Genomic DNA, 19,139 nt, shown 5'->3' with positions numbered 1-19,139 from the left:
TCAGACACCTCCACCCTATAGACAGACAGCTCCCTCCACCCTATAGACAGACACCACCCTCCACCCTATAGACAGACACCTCCCTCCACCCTATAGACAGACACCTCCCTCCACCCTATAGACAGACAGCTCCCCCACCCTATAGACAGACCGCTCCCTTCACCCTATAGACAGACAGCTCCCTCCACCTTATAGACAGACAGCTCCCTCCACCCTATAGATAGACAGCTTCCCCACCCTATAGACAGACAGCTCCCTCCACCATATAGACAGACACCTCCCTCCACCCTGTAGACAGACACCTCCCTCCACCCTGTAGACAGACACCTCCCTCCACCCTATAGACAGACACCTCCCTCCACCCTATAGACAGACACCTCCCTCCACCCTATAGACAGACACCTCCCTCCACCCTATAGACAGACACCTCCCTCCACCCTATACAGACAGCTCCCTCCACCCTATACAGACAGCTCCCTCCACCCCATAGACAGCTCCCTCCAGCCTATAGACAGACAGCTCCTTCCACCCTATAGACAGACAGCTCCCTCCACCCTATAGACAGACCGCTCCCTCCACCCTATAAACACAGAGCTCCCTCCACACTATAGACACAGAGCTCCCTCCACCCTATAGACAGATAGCTCCCTCTACCCTATAGACAGACACCTCCCTCCACCCTATAGACAGACACCTCCCTCCACCCTATAGACAGACACCTCCCTCCACCCTATAGACAGACACCTCCCTCCACCCTATAGACAGACACCTCCCTCCACCCTATAGACAGACTGCTCCCTTCACCCTATAGACAGACAGCTCCCTCCACCTTATAGACAGACAGCTCCCTCCACCCTATAGATAGACAGCTTCCACACCCTATAGACAGACAGCTCCCTCCACCCTATAGACAGACAGCTCCCTCCACCCTATAGACAGACAGCTCCCTCCACCCTATAGACAGACACCTCCCTCCACCCTATAGACAGACACCTCCCTCCACCCTATAGACAGACAGCTCCCTCCACCCTATAGACAGACAGCTCCCTCCACCCTATACAGACAGCTCCCTCCACCCTATAGACAGCTCCCTCCACCCCATAGACAGCTCCCTCCACCCTATAGACAGACAGCTCCTTCCACCCTATAGACAGCTCCTTCCACCCTATAGACAGACATCTCCCTCCACCCTATAGACAGACCGCTCCCTCCTCCCTATAAACACAGAGCTTTCTCCACCCTATAGACACAGAGCTCCCTCCACCCTATAGACAGACAGCTCCCCCACCCTATAGACAGACAGCTCCCTCCACCCTATAGACAGACCTCTTTGGCTCCCTTCCCTGCTGTTCCAGACAAGGCCTGTGTCTGAGGCCTGACGCCAGTGCCTGCCTCTCTCAGTAAAACCTTGCTTTCCCATTACCTCTTTGGTCATGAACTCAATCTCTGATGTGAAAACTTCCTATTGTGTCAACAAGATTTGGGCGCCTTTTCCCATCTCCCACTCCCATTGGCTGAGCGGCTTGTACAACAGCCAATCGGCGTCCGACAGCTTCTGGTTATATGTCCTCCACGGAAGCGCCAGGACTCAGACGCCCCCCAAACCGCCAGGATGCTGGTGCAGAGGCCCCCCACCCTCCTCCTGCTGCTCTCGGGGGCGCTGGTCCTGACCCCCAGCGGGGCCGGTGAGTGCGGGTCCGAGGGGGCGGCTGTGCGGGGAGGAGCGCGGGGACCCGGCGGGGGCGCGGGTCCGGGAAGGCGCGTGTCCAGCCCGGCCCTGCCTTCCGTCCGCCCCCCAGGCCCCCACTCCCTGAGATATTTCAGCACCATCGTGTCCCGGCCCGGCCGCGGGGAGCCCCGGTACCTCGAAGTCGGCTACGTGGACGACACGCAGTTCGTGCGGTTCGACAGCGACGCGGCGAGTGGGAGGGCGGAGCCGCGGGCGCCGTGGATGCAGCAGCGGAGGACCCCGGGGCATTGGGAGGAGGTGACGGAGATCAGCAAGGAAACTGCACAGACTTTCCGAGTGAACCTGGAGACCCTGCGCGGCTACTACAACAAGAGCGAGGACGGTGATCCGCGCGCTGGGACCCTCACGACCCTCCTCCACACGGACAGGCCAGCGTCGCCCCGAGGGTCCGGGTCTGAGTGGCACCCGGAGGCGGCGGACCCGTCCGCCCCACTCTCTCACCCCTGGGAGTAGCCCGCGGGGACTGTGACCCGATTTCACTTTGAGTTTTAGATTCAGTCCTCGGGCGGGGCAGGCTGACCTCGGGGCGTTCTGACTTCGGGGCGGGGTCAGGGTCTCACACCCTCCAGTGGATGTATGGCTGCGAGGTGGAACCCGAAGGGCGCCTCCTCCAAGGGTACAGTCAATACGCCTACGATGGCACCGACTACATCGCCCTGAACGAGGACCTGACCTCCTGGACCTCGGCCAACATGGCTGCTCAGATCACAAAGCGCAAGTGGGAGGCGGCCGTTGCGGCAGAGCTAAGGAGGAGCTGCCTGCAGGGCCCATGTGTGGACTCACTGCGCATGTACCTGGACAAAGGGAAGGAGACCCTGCTGCGCGCAGGTACCAGGGGCCCTGGGGCCGCCCCCTCTCCCCGGGGCTGGGGCTCCTACAAGGAGACAGGACAGGGGGTCAGTGTCTGACACTCCTCCTCGGTGTCGGGGAGGGGGTCCCCCAAGATGTCCAGGTCAGGATCCAGAGGAACTCCCCCTGCTCTGTAAACAGTCAGGGGTGCAGGCTCTTCTGGGGTGAAGTGAGACCCCCTGCAATAGCCCAACAGGGGTTCCCAGGGGCCCTGCAGGGGCTCTGTACCCACAGGGACCTTCTCTCTCAGGCCTTGTGAGCTGCCCCACACCCCCTGTGTCTGAGGCCTCACCCCGGCTTTTCTGAATCACGAGGCCTCCACCCAGGTCAGGACCACAAATCCCTACTCTCCCCTCAGAGACGTGCCTCCTGCCCTGGGCTGTGTCTTTCTGATTCTAGAACTTTTTAAAGAGGACGAGGTCCTTCCAGGTGCCTCTGTCCAGGCTGATGTGTGTGCTGTGTGCTCGCTCCCCACCCAGGTGTCTGTCCACTCTCAGGATGGTCACAGGGGCGCTACTGGAGTGTCCCATGGAGGATGCAAAGGTCCTGCATTTTCTCCCCTCCCTTCAGACCCTCCAAAGGCACACGTGAGCCACCACCCCGCCTCTGCCCAGGAGGTCATCCTGAGGTACTGGGCGCTGGGCTTCTACCCTACGGACATCAGCCTGACCTGGCAGCGTGACGGGGAGGACCAGACCCAGGACATGGAGATGGTGGAGACCAGGCCTGCGGGGGACGGCACCTTCCAGAAGTGGGCGGCCGTGGGGGTGCCCCCTGGAGAGGAGCACAGATACACGTGCCATGTGCAGCACGAGGGGCTGACCGAGGCCCTGACCGTGAGATGGGGTGAGGAGGGCCGTGGGCACAGAGCCTCTTTTCAGGGCAGCAGGGCCCTGGGGGACTGCAATGGGGTCGGGGCTGAGGCCTGGGGTCAGGTCCCTCACCTTCCCGTTCCTTCTCCTCCCAGAGCCACCTCGTCACACCTTCATCTTCATCATCCTTGGCATCACTGGGGGCCTGGTCCTTCTGGGAGCTGTGGCTGGAGCTGTGATGTGGGGGAGGAGGCGCTCAGGTGAGCAGGGGTGGGGTCTGAGTGTCTGTCCCACTGGGGGTTCAAGCCCAGGTAGACGTGTGTCCGCCTCATTCCCAGGAGCACCATCCCCACATTGTGATGGCCAGTGTGGGGCTCTGTGCTCACACTGCCTCTGTAGTGAGGCCCGTGGGAAATGAGGGGCCCGCTTCTCACCTGATGCTGCTGGTGGTGGGGACACCGTTCCCAGCACCCCCAGGTCAAAGGGCAGGTCCCCGCTGAGCACAGACCTCCAGGAGGGTGACGGGTACAGTCCCCACACATGCACTTCTCTCAAGTGTCCTGATCCTGCCCTGGGTTTTTACACACTAGAGGGAAGGACGGGAGAGAGGGCGGCAGGCAGGGCTCAGTCCCAGCAGGAACTGCCCTCAGAGGCGGAATCCTGCTCCTGCTAAACCCTCGGAGAGCTCAGGGAAAGACAGAAGAACAGCCAGGCCCAGAAGGAGGCAGGAGCAGGAGGAGCCTGAACACCCAGCTCCACACCAGGGGCTCCTGTGAGCAGGGACCCTGGGCCTGTGAGACAGTGACGGGCAACATGCCTCCTGCTGCCCAGAGAGTGAGGCCAGAACTCACACCCAAGGACAAGAACAGGCTTAACACCCACCAAAGCAAAGCAACTCCCCACACCCAGGAGAGGAGGGCGGAGGGCGGGCCCAGGCCTGAGCCCAGGCTGACCTGCCCCACGAAGGCTCGCTGTCCATGGTCCTGGAGATGCGCTGCTTTAGGACACGTGACAAGGCCTGGGGGATGGGAGTCCCTGTGACCACAGGTCCTGGTGGGACAGGGTTCCCCTGAGGGACAAGGTCAGAGGAGCAGAGAGGTGATCCGGCCGAGGGGTGACCACGTCAAAGCCCATGATGCACTGAGCACTGACCAGTCCCAGGCCCCGACCACGCTTCGTCCTCACTACCCCTCCTGTCCCGCCTGCAAAGAGCACAAAATACACAGGAATCTGCAAAATTCTTTTTAAAAAAAAATATATTTTATTGATTTTTCACAGAGAGGAAGGGAGAGAGATAGAGAGCTAAAAACAATGATGAGAGAGATTCATCGATCAGCTGCCTCTTGGTGTGCCTGCAACCCAGGTACATGCCCTTGACTGGAATCGAACCTGGGACCTTTCAGTCCGCAGACCAACGCTCTACCACTGAGCCAAACCGGTTTTGTCTGCAAAATTCTTGATACTTCCCTTTATTTCCTCTCAGAGGACATGTAATTAGAGGATCTTCTTTAATTAGTCACCAGTCACAGCAAGAATTGAAGAACCAGATCAATCCACAGTCACATTTCAATCCTGAGCAGTAAGTAGCAGCTCAGAGCACCAGGGAGGAAAGGCAGGGATGGGGACGGAGAGGGCCCAGCCACCTCTGCTGACAGGAAAGTGTGGGGGACAGTGCGGGGCCAGCCCCCCATCAGAGGTTCCTGAGTCAGGAAGTGGGAGCTGGAACACACCTTCCATCACTCAGTCCCCACAAGGCAGCGGCCTCACGCTGTGAAGGACAATCATCATGAGCAGGTTCAGGGCAGTGGCTGTGACTGGTGACATTCTCAAACCCACTTCATGTTCACAGTGTCCTAAAGATTAACCATGGCCCAGCCCCCCCTGCCCACCCCTCCCCATGGCAGGTCTCACCTTTAGAAGCCAAGAGAGAAACATCAGAGCCCTGGCCACTGTCACTGTCTGGAGGGGACAAACCAAGATGGGGTCAGAGCCCCAGGGTAGGAGACTAAGAGGAACTATGTGGGTGGGGTCCCCTATGGCTCCCTCTGCACTGTCACAGGGACTCAGGGGTCACCCCCCCCCCCCCCATACTCACTGGCAGCCTGAGCACAGCTCCCTCCTTTTCCACCTGCGGGAAGAAAACACCCCGTGAGAGACCGGGAGGAGGCAGGGCCATGAGGTCCTAGAGCACATGTGTCAAAGACAAGGACCACGGGCCAAATCCAGCCCGCCAGGCCTTGCAATGTGGCCCGCACCGCGCTGTCATCACTGCACTCCGCTATCAGTTTATGACATTGTCAGTTTATGACTGTTCAGTAAACCATTCGGCCCGCGATTTAGGCTGGATTTTAGATTTTGGCCCCTTCTCTGATTGAGTTCGACACCCCTATAGAGGAAGCCCTAGTCCTGGGCCCAGAGAAGTTTCCAGAACTGTGTGTACAGACCCAGGGCAGGATGAGGGAAGGGCATGTGTGGGGACTGGACCCACCGCCCTCCCGGAGGTCTGTGCTCAGCAGGGACCTGCCCTCTGACTGGGGGGCTGCTGGGAACCAGGTCCCCAGCACCAGCATCATCAGGTGAGAAGTGGGCCCCTCATCTCCCACGGGCCTCACTACAGAGTCAGTGTGAGCACAGAGCCCCACACTGGCCATCACAATGTGGGGATGGAGCTTCCCGTGAATGAGGCGGACACACGTCTACCTGGGCTTGAACCCCCAGTGGGACAGACACTCAGACCCCACCCCTGCCCACCTGAGCGCCTCCTCCCCCACATCACAGCTCCAGCCACAGCTCCCAGCAGGACCAGGCCCCCAGCGATGCCCAGGATGATGAACGTGAAGGTCTGAGAAGGCGGATCTGGGAGGAGAAGGGAAGGGAGGATGAGGGTCCTGACCCCAGGCCTCAGCCCCCACACCACTGAGGTCCGCCAGGGCCCTGATGCCCTGAGAAGAGGCTCTGTGCCCACGGCCCTCCTCACCCCATCTCAGGCTCAGGGGCTCGGGCAGCCCCTCGTGCTGCACATGGCACGTGTATCTGTGCTCCTCTCCAGGGGGCACCCCCACGGCCGCCCACTTCTGGAAGGTGCCGTCCCCCGCAGGCCTGGTCTCCACCATCTCCATGTCCTGGGTCTGGTCCTCCCCATCACGCTGCCAGGTCAGGCTGATTTCGGCAGGGTAGAAGCCCAGCGCCCAGCACCTCAGGGTGACCTCACTGGCAGAGACGGGGTGGTGGCTCACATGTGCCTTTGGAGGGTCTGAGGGGAGGGGAGAAAATGCAGGACCTTTGCATCCTCCATGGGACACTCCAGCAGCGCCCATGTGACCATCCTGAGAGTGGACAGACACCTGGGTGGGGAGGGAGCACACAGCACACACACCAGCCTTGACAGAGGCACCTGGAAGGACCTCCTAGTCTTTAGAAAGTTCTAGAATCAGAGAGACACAGCTCAGGGCAGGAGGCAGGTCCCTGAGGGAGAAAGGGATTTGTGGTCCTGACCTGGGTGGCGGCCACATGACTCAGAAAAGCTGGGGTGAGGCCTCAGACACGGGGTGTGGGGCAGCGCACAAGGCCTGAGAGAGAAGGTCCCCGTGGACCCCAGAACCTCTGCAGGGCCCATGGGAACCTTTGATGGGCTATTGCAGGGGGTCTCCCTGCACCCCAGGAGAGCGTGCACCCCTACCTGTCCCTGAGTGTAGGGGGCAGTCCCTCCGGTACTTGACCTGGACATCCGGGGGAACCCCCTCCTTGACCCAGAGGTTGGGTGTCTGACACAGACCCCCTGTCCTGTCTACTTGTAGGACCCCCAGCCCCGGGGAGAGGGGGCGGCCCCAGGGCCCCTGGTACCTGCGCGCTGCAGAGTCTCCTTCCCTTTGTCCAGGTACATGCGCAGTGAGTCCACACACAGGCCCTCCAGGTAGCTCCTGTGATGCTCTGCTGCACCCGCCGCCTCCCACTTGCGCTTTGTGATCTGAGCCGCCATGTCGGCTGCGGTCCAGGAGGTCAGGTCCTCGTTCAGGGCGATGTAGTCAGTGCCATCGTAGGCGTATTGACTGTACCCATGGAGGAGGCGTCCTTCGGGTCCCATGTAGCAGCCAGACATCCACTGCATCGTGTGAGACCCTGACCCCGCCCCAAGGTCAGCCCGGCTATGAGGGCGGCCAGCCCCGCCCATCCCACGGAGATTGAATCTAAAAGTGAAAGTGAAATCGGGTCACAGTCCCCGGGGGCTCCTCCCGGGGGTGAGTAGGCCTGGAGAGTCCCGCCGTCTCGGGGTGACACGCGGACCCAGACCCTCGGGGCCACCCCGGCCCGTCCGTGGGGAGGGGGGTCGTGAGGGGCCAGGCGCGCAGCTCACCGTCCTCGCTCTGGTTGTAGTAGCCGCGCAGGTTCTGCAGGTTCACTCGGTAATTCTGTGCGTTCTCCTTTTGGATCTGCGTCTCCCGGTCCCAATACCCCGGGTCCTCCTGCTCCACCCACGGCTGCTGCATCCACGGCGCCATCGGCTCCGCCCTCCCACTCGGCGCGTCGCTGTCGAACCGCACGAACTGCGTGTCGTCCACGTAGCCTACGGAGAGGTACCGGGGCTCCACGCGGCCGGGCCGGGACACGACGGTGCGGAAAAACCTCATGGAGTGGGGGCCTGGGGGGCGGACGGAGGGCAGGGCCGGGCTGGACACGCGCCTTCCCGGGCCCGCGCCCCGCCGGGTCCCCGCGCTCCTCCCCGCCCAGCCGCCCCCTCGGACCCCGCACTCACCGGCCCCGCTGGGGGTCAGGACCAGCGCCCCCGAGAGCAGCAGGAGGAGGGTGGGGGGCCTCTGCACCCGCATCCTGGCCGTTTGGGGGGCGGCTGAGTCCCGGCGCTTCCGCGGAGGACTTATAACCCGGAGCCGCGGGGTCGCTGATTCGCTGCTGTACCAGCAGCTCAGCCAATGGGAGTGGAGGTGGAAGGAGGTGCAGAAACTGGTTGATACAACAGGAAGTTTAGCGGTCAAAGAATGAGTTCAGGACCTAAGGGGGAAGCAAAAGCAAGGTTTTTCTGAGAGAGCCAGGCGCTGGCCTCAGGCCTCAGACACAGGGCGTGTCTGGGACAGCAGGGAGGGACCCCAAGGGGCCGGCGCAGTAGCTTTGTGTCTGGAGGTAGATACATGCCCCACCACCACCACCACCTCCCCCCCCCCCCACACACACACACACCCCGGCTTCTGACTGGTGCTTTCTGGGAAGCTCCCAGTCCATAGGGTGGAGGGAGCTGTGTCTATAGGGTGGAGGGAGCTGTCTGTGTATAGGGTGGAGGGACCTGTCTGTCTATAGGGTGGAGGGAGCTGTCTGTCTATAAGGTGGAGGGAGCTGTCTGTCTATAGGGTGGAGAGAGGTGTCTGTCTACAGGATGGAGGGAGCTGGCTGTGTATAGGGTGGAGGGAGCTGTCTGTCTATAGGGTGGAGAGAGGTGTCTGTCTATAGGATGGAGGGAGCTGGCTGTGTATAGGGTGGAGGGAGCTGTCTGTCTATAGGGTGGAGGGAGCTCTGTGTCTATAGGGTGAAGGGAGCTGTCTGTCTATAACACCCACCAAAGCAAAGCAACTCCCCAGACCCAGGAAAGGAGGGCGGAGGGCGGGCCCAGGCCTGAGCCCAGGCTGACCTGCCCCAGGAAGGCTCGCTGTCCAGGGTCCTGGAGATGCGCTGCTTTAGGACACGTGAGAAGGCCTGGGGGATGGGAGTCCCTGTGACCACAAGCCCTGGTTGGACAGGGTTCCCCTGAGGGACAAGGTCAGAGAAGCAGAGAGGTGATCCGGCGGAGGAGTGACCATGTCAAAGCCCACAATGCACTGAGCACTGACCAGTCCCAGGCCCCGACCACGCTTCGTCCTCACTACCCCTCCTGTCCCGCCTGCAAAGAGCACAAAATACACAGGAATCTGCAAAATTCTTTTTTAAAAAATATATATATTTTATTGATTTTTCAGAGAGATAGAGAGCTAAAAACATCGATGAGAGAGATTCATCGATCAGCTGCCTCTTGGTGTGCCTGCAACCCAGGTACATGCCCTTGACCGGAATCAAACCTGGGACCTTTCAGTCCGCAGACCAACGCTCTACCACTGAGCCAAATCGGTTTTGTCTGCAAAATTCTTGATACTTCTCTTTATTTCCTCTCAGAGGACATGTAATTAGAGGATCTTCTTTAATTGGTCACCAGTCACAGCAAGAATTGAAGAACCAGATCAATCCACAGTCTCATTTCAATCCTGAGCAGTAAGTAGCAGCTCAGAGCACCAGGGAGGAAAGGCAGGGATGGGGACGGGGAGGGCCCAGCCACCTCTGCTGACAGGAAAGTGTGGGGGACAGTGCGGGGCCAGCAGCCCATCAGAGGTTCCTGAGTCAGGAAGTGGGAGCTGGAACACACCTTCCATTGTTCAGTCCTCACAGGGCAGCTGTCTCACACTGTGGAGGATAATCATCATGAGCAGGTTCAGGGCAGTGGCTGTGCTGGTGACATTCTCAAATCCACTTCGTGCTCACAGTGTCCCACAGACTCCCCACTGCCCAGTCCCCCCTCTGCCCAGCCCTCCCCATGGCAGGTCTCACCTTTAGAAGCCGAGAGACACACATCAGAGCCCTGGGCGCTGTCACTGTCTGGAGGGGACAAACCAGGGAAGGGGTCAGAGCCCCAGGGTAGGAGACTAAGAGGAACTATGGGGGTGGGGACCCCTATGGCTCCCTCTGCACTGTCACAGGGTCTCAGGGGTCACCCTCCATACTCACTGGCAGCCTGAGCACAGCTCCCTCCTTTTCCACCTGAGGGAAGAAAACACCCCGTGAGAGACCAGGGAGGAGGCAGGGCCATGAGGTCCTAGAGCAGTGTTTCCCAAACTTCTCTCATGATGAGAATCACCTGGTGGAGTTGTTAAAACACAGATTCCTGAATCCCAACTAAGAAGTGCTAAACTAGAATTTTTGGGAACATATAGGTAAAATTGTATACTTAACTAGTGCTCTAAGACAGATGTTATATACAGAGCACTAAGTTAGGTATGCAATTTTACCTATATGTTCTCAAAAATTCTAGTTTAGCACTTCTTAGTTGGGATTCAGGAATCTGTGTTTTAACAACTCCACCAGGTGATTCTCATCATGAGAGAAGTTTGGGAAACACTGTCCTAGAGGAAGCCCTAGTCCTGAGCCCAGAGAAGTTTCCAAAACCCATGTGTACAGACCCAGGGCAGGATCAGGGAAGGGCATGTGTGGGGACTGGACCCACCGCCCTCCTGGAGGTCTGTGCTCAGCAGGAACCTGACCACTGACCTAGGGCTGCTAGGTCCCCAGCACCAGCATCACCAGGTGAGAAGTGGGCCCCTCATCTCCCACGAGCCACATTACAGAGTCAGTGTGAGCACAGAGACCCACCCTGGCCATCACATGTGGGGATGGAGCTTCCCATGAATGAGGCGGACACACGTCTACCTGGGCTTGAACCCCCAGTGAGACAGACACTCAAACCCCACCCTGCCCACCTGAGCGCCTCCTCCCCCACATCACAGCTCCAGCCACAGCTCCCAGCAGGACCAGGCCCCCAGCGATGCCCAGGATGATGAACGTGAAGGTCTGAGGAGGCGGCTCTGGGAGGAGAAGGGAAGGGAGGGTGAGGGCCCTGACCCCAGGCCTCAGCCCCCACCCCACTGAGGTCCCCCAGGGCCTCGCTGCCCTGAGAAGAGGCTCTGTGCCCACGGCCCTCCTCACCCCATCTCACGGTCAGGGGCTCGGGCAGCCCCTCGTGCTGCACATGGCACGTGTATCTGTGCTCCTCTCCAGGGGGCACCCCCACAGCCGCCCACTTCTGGAAGGTGCCGTCCCCCGCAGGCCTGGTCTCCACCATCTCCATGTCCTGGGTCTGGTCCTCCCCGTCACACTGCCAGGTCAGGCTGATGTCCGCAGGGTAGAAGTCCAGAGCCCAGCACCTCAGGGTGACCTCACTGGCAGAGACGGAGTGGAGGCTGACGGAGTGGAGGCTCACGTGTGCCTTTGGAGGGTCTGATGGGAGGGGAGAAAATGCAGGACCTTTGCATCCTCCATGGGCACTCCAGCAGCACCCATGTGACCATCCTGAGAGTGGACAGACACCTGGGTGGGGAGGGAGCACACAGCACACACACCAGCCTGGACAGAGGCACCTGGAAGGATCTCCTCCTCTTTAGAAAGTTCTAGAATCAGAGAGATGCCGGGACCGGTTTGGCTCAGTGGATAGAGCGTTGGCCTGCGGACTGAAAGGTCCCGGGTTCGAATCCCAGCAAGGGCATGTACCTTGGTTGCGGGCACATCCCCAGAAGGGGGTATGCAAGAGGCAGCTGATCGATGATTCTCTCTCATCGATGTTTCTAACTCTCTATCCCTCTCTCTTCCTCTCTGTGAAAAATCAATAAAATATATTTTTTTTTAAAAAAGAAGAAAGAAAGATACAGCCCAGGGTAGGAGGTCTCTGAGGGGAGAAATGGTCCTGACCTGGGTGAAGGCCACATGACTCAGAAAAGCTGGGGTAGGACTCAGACACAGGGGGTGTGGGGCAGAGCACAAGGCCTGAGAGAAGATCCCGGTGGGCCCCAGAGCCCCTGCAGGGACCATGGAAACCCCTCATGGGCTATTGTAGGAGGGGTCTCCCTGCACCCCAGGAGAGCCTGCACCCCTACCTGTCCCTGAGAGGAGGGAGAGTCCCTCTGGAACATGACCTGGACATCCAGGGCAATCCCTCCCTGACCCCCGAGGAGGGGTGTCTGACACTGACCCCCGGTCCTGTCTCCTTGTAGGAGCCCCAGCCCCGGGGAGAGGGGGCGGCCCCAGGGCCCCTGGTACCTGCGCGCAGCAGGGTCTCCTTCCCTTTGTCCAGGTACATGCGCAGTGAGTCCACACACAGGCCCTCCAGGTAGCTCCTCCTTAGCTCTGCCACACCCGCCGCCTCCCACTTGCGCTTTGTGATCTGAGCCGCCAGGTCGGCCGCGGTCCAGGAGGTCAGGTCCTCGTTCAGGGCGATGTAGTCGGTGCCATCGTAGGCGTCCTGACGGTACCCGCGGAGGAGGCGCCAGTCCGGTCCCACCTCGCAGCCATACATGTTCTGGTAGGTGTGAGACCCTGACCCCCGCCCTGAGGTCAGCCCGCCCCGCCCGCCCCGCGGGGACTGAATCTAAAACTAAGAGTGAAATCGGGTCACAGTCCCCGCGGGCTCCTCCCGGGGGTGGGGGGCCGGGCGGGTCCCGCCGCCTCGGGGTGACGCTCGAACCCGGACCCTCGGGGCGACCCCGGCCGGTCCGTGGGGAGGGGGGTCGTGAGGGGCCCGGCGCGCGGCTCACCGTCCTCGCTCTGGTTGTAGTAGCCGCGCAGGTTCTGCAGGTTCACTCGGTAAGTCTGTGCGTTCTCCTTTTGGATCTGCGTCTCCCGGTCCCAATACCCCGGGTACACCTGCTCCACCCACGGCTGTTGCATCCACGGCGCCCGAGGCTCCATCCTCCCACTCGGTAGGTCGCTGTCGAACCGCACGAACTGCGTGTCGTCCACGTAGCCGACGGCGAGGTACCGGGGCTCCCCGGGCCGGGACACGATGGTTTCGAAATATCTCAGGGAGTGGGGGCCTGGGGGGCGGACGGAGGGCAGGGCCCGGGCTGGACACGTGCCTTCCCGGGCCCGCGCCCCCGCCGGGTCCCCGCGCTCCTCCCCGCACAGCCGCCCCCTCGGACCCCGCACTCACCGGCCCCGCTGGGGGTCAGGACCAGCGCCCCCGAGAGCAGCAGCAGGAGGGTGGGGGGCCTCTGCACCAGCATCCTGGCGGTTTGGGGGGCATCTGAGTCCCGGCAATTCTGCTGAGGACTTATAACCGGGAGCCGCGGGGACGCTGATTGGCTGCTGTACAAGCAGTTCAGCCAATGGGAGTGGACGTGGAAGGAGGCGCAAAAACTTGTTGATACAACAGGAAGTTTAGCGGTCAAAGAATGAGTTCCTGACCAAAGGGGGAAGCTAAAGCAAGGTTTTTCTGAGAGAGCCAGGCGCTGGCCTCAGGCCTCAGACACAGGGCGTGTCTGGGACAAGAGGGAGGGACCCCAAGGGGCCAGCGCAGTAGCTTTGTGTCTAGAGGTAGATACATGACCCCGGCTTCTGATTGGTGCTTCCTGGGAAGCTCCCAGTCCATAGGGTGGAGGGAGCTGTGTCTATAGGGTGGAGGGAGCTGTCTGTCTATAGGGTGGAGGGAGCTGTCTGTCTATAGGGTGGAGGGAGCTGTCTGTCTATAGGGTGAAGGGAGCTGTCTGTCCATAAGGTGGAGGGAGCTGTCTGTCCATAGGGTGGAGGGAGCTGTCTGTCTATAGGGTGGAGGGAGCTGTCTGTCTATAGGGTGGAGGGAGCTGTCTGTCTATAGGGTGGAGGGAGCTGTCTGTCTATAGGGTGGAGGGAGGTGTCTGTCTATATGGTGGAGGTAGCTGTCTGTCTATAGGGTGGAGGGAGCTGTCTGTCTATAAGGTGGTGGGAGCTGTCTGTCTATAGGGTGAAGGGCGCTGACTGTCTATAGGGTGGAGGTAGGTGTCTGTCTATAGGATGGAGGGAGCTGGCTGTGTATAGGGTGGAGGGAGCTGTCTGTCTATAGGGTGGAGGGAGCTGTCTGTCTATAGGGTGGAAGGAGCTGTTTGTCTATAGGGTGTGGGAGCTGTCTGTCTATAGGGTGGAGGGAGCTGTCTGTCTATAGGGTGAAGGGAGCTGTCTGTCCATAAGGTGGAGGGAGCTGTCTGTCTATAGGGTGGAGGGAGCTGTCTGTCTATAGGGTGGAGGGAGCTGTCTGTCTATAGGGTGGAGGGAGCTGTCTGTCTATAGGGTGGAGGGAGCTGTCTGTCTATAGGGTGGAGGGAGGTGTCTGTCTATATGGTGGAGGTAGCTGTCTGTCTATAGGGTGGAGGGAGCTGTCTGTCTATAAGGTGGTGGGAGCTGTCTGTCTATAGGGTGAAGGGCGCTGACTGTCTATAGGGTGGAGGTAGGTGTCTGTCTATAGGATGGAGGGAGCTGGCTGTGTATAGGGTGGAGGGAGCTGTCTGTCTATAGGGTGGAGGGAGCTCTGTGTCTATAGGGTGGAGGGAGCTGTCTGTCTATACAGACAGCTCCCTCCACCCTATAGACAGACCTCTTTGGCTCCCCTCCCTGCTGTTCCAGACAAGGCCTGTGTCTGAGGCCTGACGCCAGCGCCTGCCTCTCTCAGTAAAACCTTTCTTTCCCATTACCTCTTTGGTCATGAACTCAATCTTTGATGTGAAAACTTCCTATTGTGTCAACAATATTTGGGCGCCTTTTCCCACCTCCCACTCCCATTGGCTGAGCGGCTTGTAAAACAGCCAATCGGCGTCCCCGCGGCTCCCGGTTATAAGTCCTCCGCGAAAGCGCCCCAATTCAGACGCGCCCCAAACAGCCAGGATGCAGGTGCAGAGGCCCCCCACCCTCCTCCTGCTGCTCTGGGGGCGCTGGTCCTGACCCCCAGCCGGGCCGGTGAGTGGGGGGTCCGAGGGGGCGGCTGTGCGGAGAGGAGCCCGGGGACGGGGACCCGGCGGGGTCGCGGGCCCGGGAAGGCGCGTGTTTAGCCCCGGCCCTGCCCTCTGTCCGCCCCCCAGGACCCCACTCCCTGAGATATTTCTACACCATCGTGTCCCCGCCCGGCCGCTGGGAGTCCCGCTTCCTCACCGTTGACTACATGGAATTCACGCAGTTCGTGCGGTTCGACAGCAACGCGGATGGTGGAAATTGCGGGTGCCTTGGATGCTGCAGAGGTGGGTGGAGAGGGAGGACCAGGGGTATTGGGAGGAGGTGACGCAGATGAGCAAGGAAACTGCACAGACTTTACGAGGGAACCTGCACACCCCACGAGGCTACTACAACCAGAGCAAGGACGGTGAGCCGCGAGCCGGGCCCCTCACGACCCCCATCCTCACGGACAAGCCAGCGTCGCCCCGAGGGTCCGGGTCCGAGTGTCACCCTGAGGCGGCCGGACCCGCCCGCCTCCCCACACCCGGAAGGAGCCCGTGGGGACTGTGGCCCTATTTCACTTTCAGTTTTAGATTCAGTCCCCGCGGGGCTGGAGGGGCGGGCTGACCTCCGGGCGGGGTCAGGGTCTCACACACTCCAGTGGATGTTGGGCTGCAAGGTGGGATCCGAAGGGCGCCTCCTCCACGGGTAGTCAACAAGCCTACGATGGCACCGACTACAAAGCCCTGAACAAAGCCCTGACCTCCTGGCCCGAAGTGGACACAGCAGCTCAGATCACAAAACGCAAGTGGGAGGCGGTGGGTGAGGCCGAGCTAAGGAGGAGCTGCCTGCAGGGCCCATGTGTGGACTCACTGGGCATGTACCTGGACAAAGGGAAGGAGACCCTGCAGCGGGCAGGTATCCCGGGCCCTGGGGCTCCTACAAGGAGACGGGACAGGGGGTCAGTGTCTGACACTCCTCCTCGGTGTCGGGGAGGGGGTCCCCCAAGATGTTCAGGTCAGGTTCCAGAGGAACTCCCCCTGCTCTGTAAACAGTCAGGGGTGCAGGCACTTCTGGGGTCAAGTGAGACCCAGTGCAATAGCCCATCAGCAGTTCCCATGGGCCCTGAAGGGGCTCTGGACCCACAGGGACCTTCTCTCTCAGGCCTTGTGCGCTGCCCCACACCCCCTGTGTCTGAGGCCTGACCCCAGCTTTTCTCAGTCACGTGGCCTCCACCCAGGTCAGGACCACAAATCCCTACTCTCCCCTCAGAGACATGCCTCCTGTCCTGGGCTGTGTCTCTCTGATTCTAGAACTTTCTAAAGACTAGAGGATCCTTCCAGGTGCCTGGAAATGTCACCTCGAGAGCACCTGGGAGGAGCACAGCTGGAAGGCTGGAATTTTAAAAGGGCCTGGATGGAGAATGTTGTACAGCCAGCAGAACCCGGTTTGGCTCAGTGGATAGAGCTTCGGCCTGTGGACTGAAAGGTCCCAGATTTGATCCTAGTTGAGGGCATGTACTTTGGTTGTGGGCACATCCCCAGTAAGGGGTGTGCAAGAGGCACCTGATTGAAGTTTCTCTGTCATGGATGTTTCTAACTCTCTCTCCCTCTCCCTTCCTCTCTGTAAAAAATCAATAAAAAATACTTTTCAAAAAGAATGTTCTAAAGGTCATTTCCAAAGGGGAAGGTCCTCCGGTGTCTCAAAGTCAACGGGGGCTCATGAAGCGAATGGAGCTTGGGCTCCCGATGACCCCTCACTGGCACAAGTCCTTACTTTAAAAATATATATAGATATAATAGTGTTTGTGTGTATATATATATATTTTTATTTATTTTTTGCAAAGAGGAAGGGAGAGGGATAGAAAGCTAGATACATTGATGAGAGAGAAACATCAACCAGCTGCCTCCAGCACAACTTCTGTTGGGTATGTGCCCCCAACAAAGGTACATGCCCTTCACCAGAATCAAACCTGGGACTCTTCAGTCTGCAGGCCAACTGAACCAGACCGGCTAGCCACTGAATGCAACTGACTAGGGCTAAAATACTTTGTAAGAAGTCCCGTTCCCAATGAGGCCCCTGCTGACCATGCACACTGCAATGCCCTCCTATCCCAGCCACTTTGCTCAGTGGAGAGAGCAGCCCTGGGACTGAAGGTCACAGGTGCTATTCCGGTCAAGGGCATGTACCTCGGTGCAGGCTCCATGATCCCTGTACTGCAGGCAACACATACATGCCTCTCTCTTACATGGATGTGTCTGCCTCTTCCTGTCCCCTCCCCGTCCTCTCTCCTTAAACGTCAATATAAAATAACCTCATGTGGATATTTTCAAATAAAATAGCCATCTTCCCTCCCCTCCCCCACAGCAGACCCCTCTCCACGGCACTCCCCACACTCCAGCCTGGACGCCTCACTGGCTCCAGGGAAGATGCAGCTGGTCTCTGTGCAATAGAGCATGTGCTCTGGGAGGCCACAGCGGGGCCTGGGCTCAGCTCCCTGAGGTGCAGCCGCCTCACCTCCCGGGCCTCACAGACCTTGTGGGCTTCAGTGGAAGGTGAGACTCTCCACCAGCAAGTGGGCTGTGACACAGGTGACAGTGCGCATGTCCACAATGAAGGGCGTGGTAACGCAGGTGGACACAGTGTTGTTTAGAAATGAAGCTATTGGACACTCAGCAGAGGACGGTACAGGATAAGCAGAATGTTCATGTACAGGAAGAAACCAAAGTAGCTAAGCCCGGTGAGTGTCGCTGTTAGAATTGCTGTGAGGTCAGGACCCGGCCTGATGTCCCTTCAAGGTCATGTGTGTTCCAGAGGGAACAGCAGCTGTCACACTGTCCTGTCCCCAAGTCCTGGCTGAGGGGGTCACCATCACACAACCCGTCCCTGTTCCAGACACAGTGTCCTCATGGCTGTGGCCCCAGCACAGCTTTCCCGGAGTGGCTGGGGCTCAGAGTGCCCCCTAGGCCCTCACTGCACCCACACTTCCACAGCGCTGCTCCCCTAAACCTACAGCAGCCTCTCCCCACATCCGGGTCCCAGTGGGGCCAGCAATAGAGAGGACAGGAGAGAGGGCGGCAGGCAGGGCTCAGTCCCAGCAGGAACTGCCCTCAGAGGCGGAATCTCGCTCCTGCTAAACCCTCGGAGAGCTCAGGGAAAGACAGAAGAACAGCCAGGCCCAGAAGGAGGCAGGAGCAGGAGGAGCCTGAACACCCAGCTCCACACCAGGGGCTCCTGTGAGCAGGGACCCTGGGCCTGTGAGACAGTGACGGGCAACATGCCTCCTGCTGCCCAGAGAGTGAGGCCAGAACTCACACCCAAGGACAGGGACAGGCATAACACCCACCAAAGCAAAGCAGCTCCCCACACCCAGGAGAGGAGGGCGGAGGGCGGGCCCAGGCCTGAGCCCAGGCTGACCTGCCCCACGAAGGCTCACTGTCCAGGGTCCCGGAGATGCACTGCTTTAGGACACGTGACAAGGCCTGGGGGATGGGGGTCCCTGTGACCACAGGTCCTGGTTGGACAGGGTTCCCCTGAGGGACAAGGTCAGAGGAGCAGAGAGGTGACCCGGCCGAGAGGTGACCACGTCAAAGCCCACAATGCACTGAGCACTGACCAGTCCCAGGCCCCGACCACGCGCCGTCCTCACTACCCCTCCTGTCCCGCCTGCAAAGAGCACAAAATACACAGGAATCTGCAGAATTCTTGGTGCGTCTGTTTATTTCCTCTCAGAAGACATGTAATTAGAGGGTCTTCTTTAATTAGTCACCAGTAACAGCAAGAATTGAAGAACCAGATCAATCCACAGAAGTAAGTAGCAGCTCAGAGCACCAGGGAGGAAAGGCAGGGATGGGGATGGGGAGGGACCAGCCGCCTCTGCTGACAGGAAAGTGTGGGGGGCAGGGTGGGGACAGCCCCCCAATCAGAGGGTCCTGAGTCAGGAAGTAGGAGCGGGAACACACCTTCCATCACTCAGTCCCCACAGGGCAGTGGCCTCACGCTGTGCAGGACAATCATCATGAGCAGGTTCAGGGCAGTGATGTGCTGGTGACATTCTCAAACCCACTTCATACTCACAGTGTCCCACAGACTCCCCACTGCCCAGTCCCAACTCTGTCCACTCCTCCCCACGGCAGGTCTCACCTTTAAAGGCCGAGAGAGACACATCAGAGCCCTGGGTGCTGTCACTGTCTGGAGGGGACAAACCAGGACGGGGTCAGAGCCCCAGGGTAGGAGACTAAGAGGAA

The 19,139-nt window shown here is 59.6% G+C and overlaps 2 protein-coding genes across 28 annotated transcripts in view; one reads left to right on the top strand and one right to left on the bottom strand.

Moving 5' to 3' along the window:
* Window positions 1-19,139, bottom strand: part of LOC311633617 (popy Class I histocompatibility antigen, A-1 alpha chain-like) — a 35,935-nt gene that overhangs the window by 14,130 nt on the left and 2,666 nt on the right. For 2 of the 27 annotated variants that reach the window (XM_084906537.1, XM_084906552.1), the window contains exons 1-5: window positions 8,165-8,330; window positions 7,766-8,050; window positions 7,255-7,530; window positions 6,389-6,664; window positions 6,163-6,267 (exon numbers count right to left, since the gene is read on the bottom strand). The exons of 2 other annotated variants lie outside the window; for them this stretch is intronic. In XM_084906537.1, coding sequence (XP_084762663.1) covers window positions 6,163-6,267; window positions 6,389-6,664; window positions 7,255-7,530; window positions 7,766-8,050; window positions 8,165-8,237 — 1,015 coding nt within the window. In that variant the 5' untranslated portion in view covers window positions 8,238-8,330. Of the gene's footprint in view, window positions 1-4,664; window positions 5,180-5,322; window positions 5,371-5,506; window positions 5,540-6,152; window positions 6,268-6,388; window positions 6,665-7,254; window positions 7,531-7,765; window positions 8,080-8,164; window positions 8,331-9,537; window positions 9,853-9,996; window positions 10,045-10,169; window positions 10,207-10,922; window positions 11,028-11,148; window positions 11,440-12,255; window positions 12,532-12,749; window positions 13,029-13,144; window positions 13,292-18,594; window positions 18,893-19,035; window positions 19,084-19,139 lie in introns of those variants that run through there. 23 more of the 27 variants (XM_084906532.1, XM_084906530.1, XM_084906536.1 and 20 more) reach the window with 22 other exon arrangements.
* Window positions 1,540-3,844, top strand: LOC311633612 (BOLA class I histocompatibility antigen, alpha chain BL3-7-like). The gene is made up of 5 exons (XM_084906518.1): window positions 1,540-1,685; window positions 1,800-2,072; window positions 2,303-2,578; window positions 3,170-3,445; window positions 3,567-3,844. The coding sequence occupies exons 1-5, from the start codon at window positions 1,613-1,615 to the stop codon at window positions 3,827-3,829; spliced, it is 1,161 nt and encodes a 386-aa protein (XP_084762644.1). The 5' UTR covers window positions 1,540-1,612; the 3' UTR covers window positions 3,830-3,844.

This window comes from Pipistrellus hanaki, assembly GCF_964339955.1.
Source record: "Pipistrellus hanaki genome assembly, chromosome: 15".
In the NCBI taxonomy this organism is placed as follows: Eukaryota; Metazoa; Chordata; class Mammalia; order Chiroptera; family Vespertilionidae; genus Pipistrellus; species Pipistrellus hanaki.
Note: the sequence above shows the minus strand (reverse complement) of the source record. Positions and strands in the feature narration are given on the sequence as shown.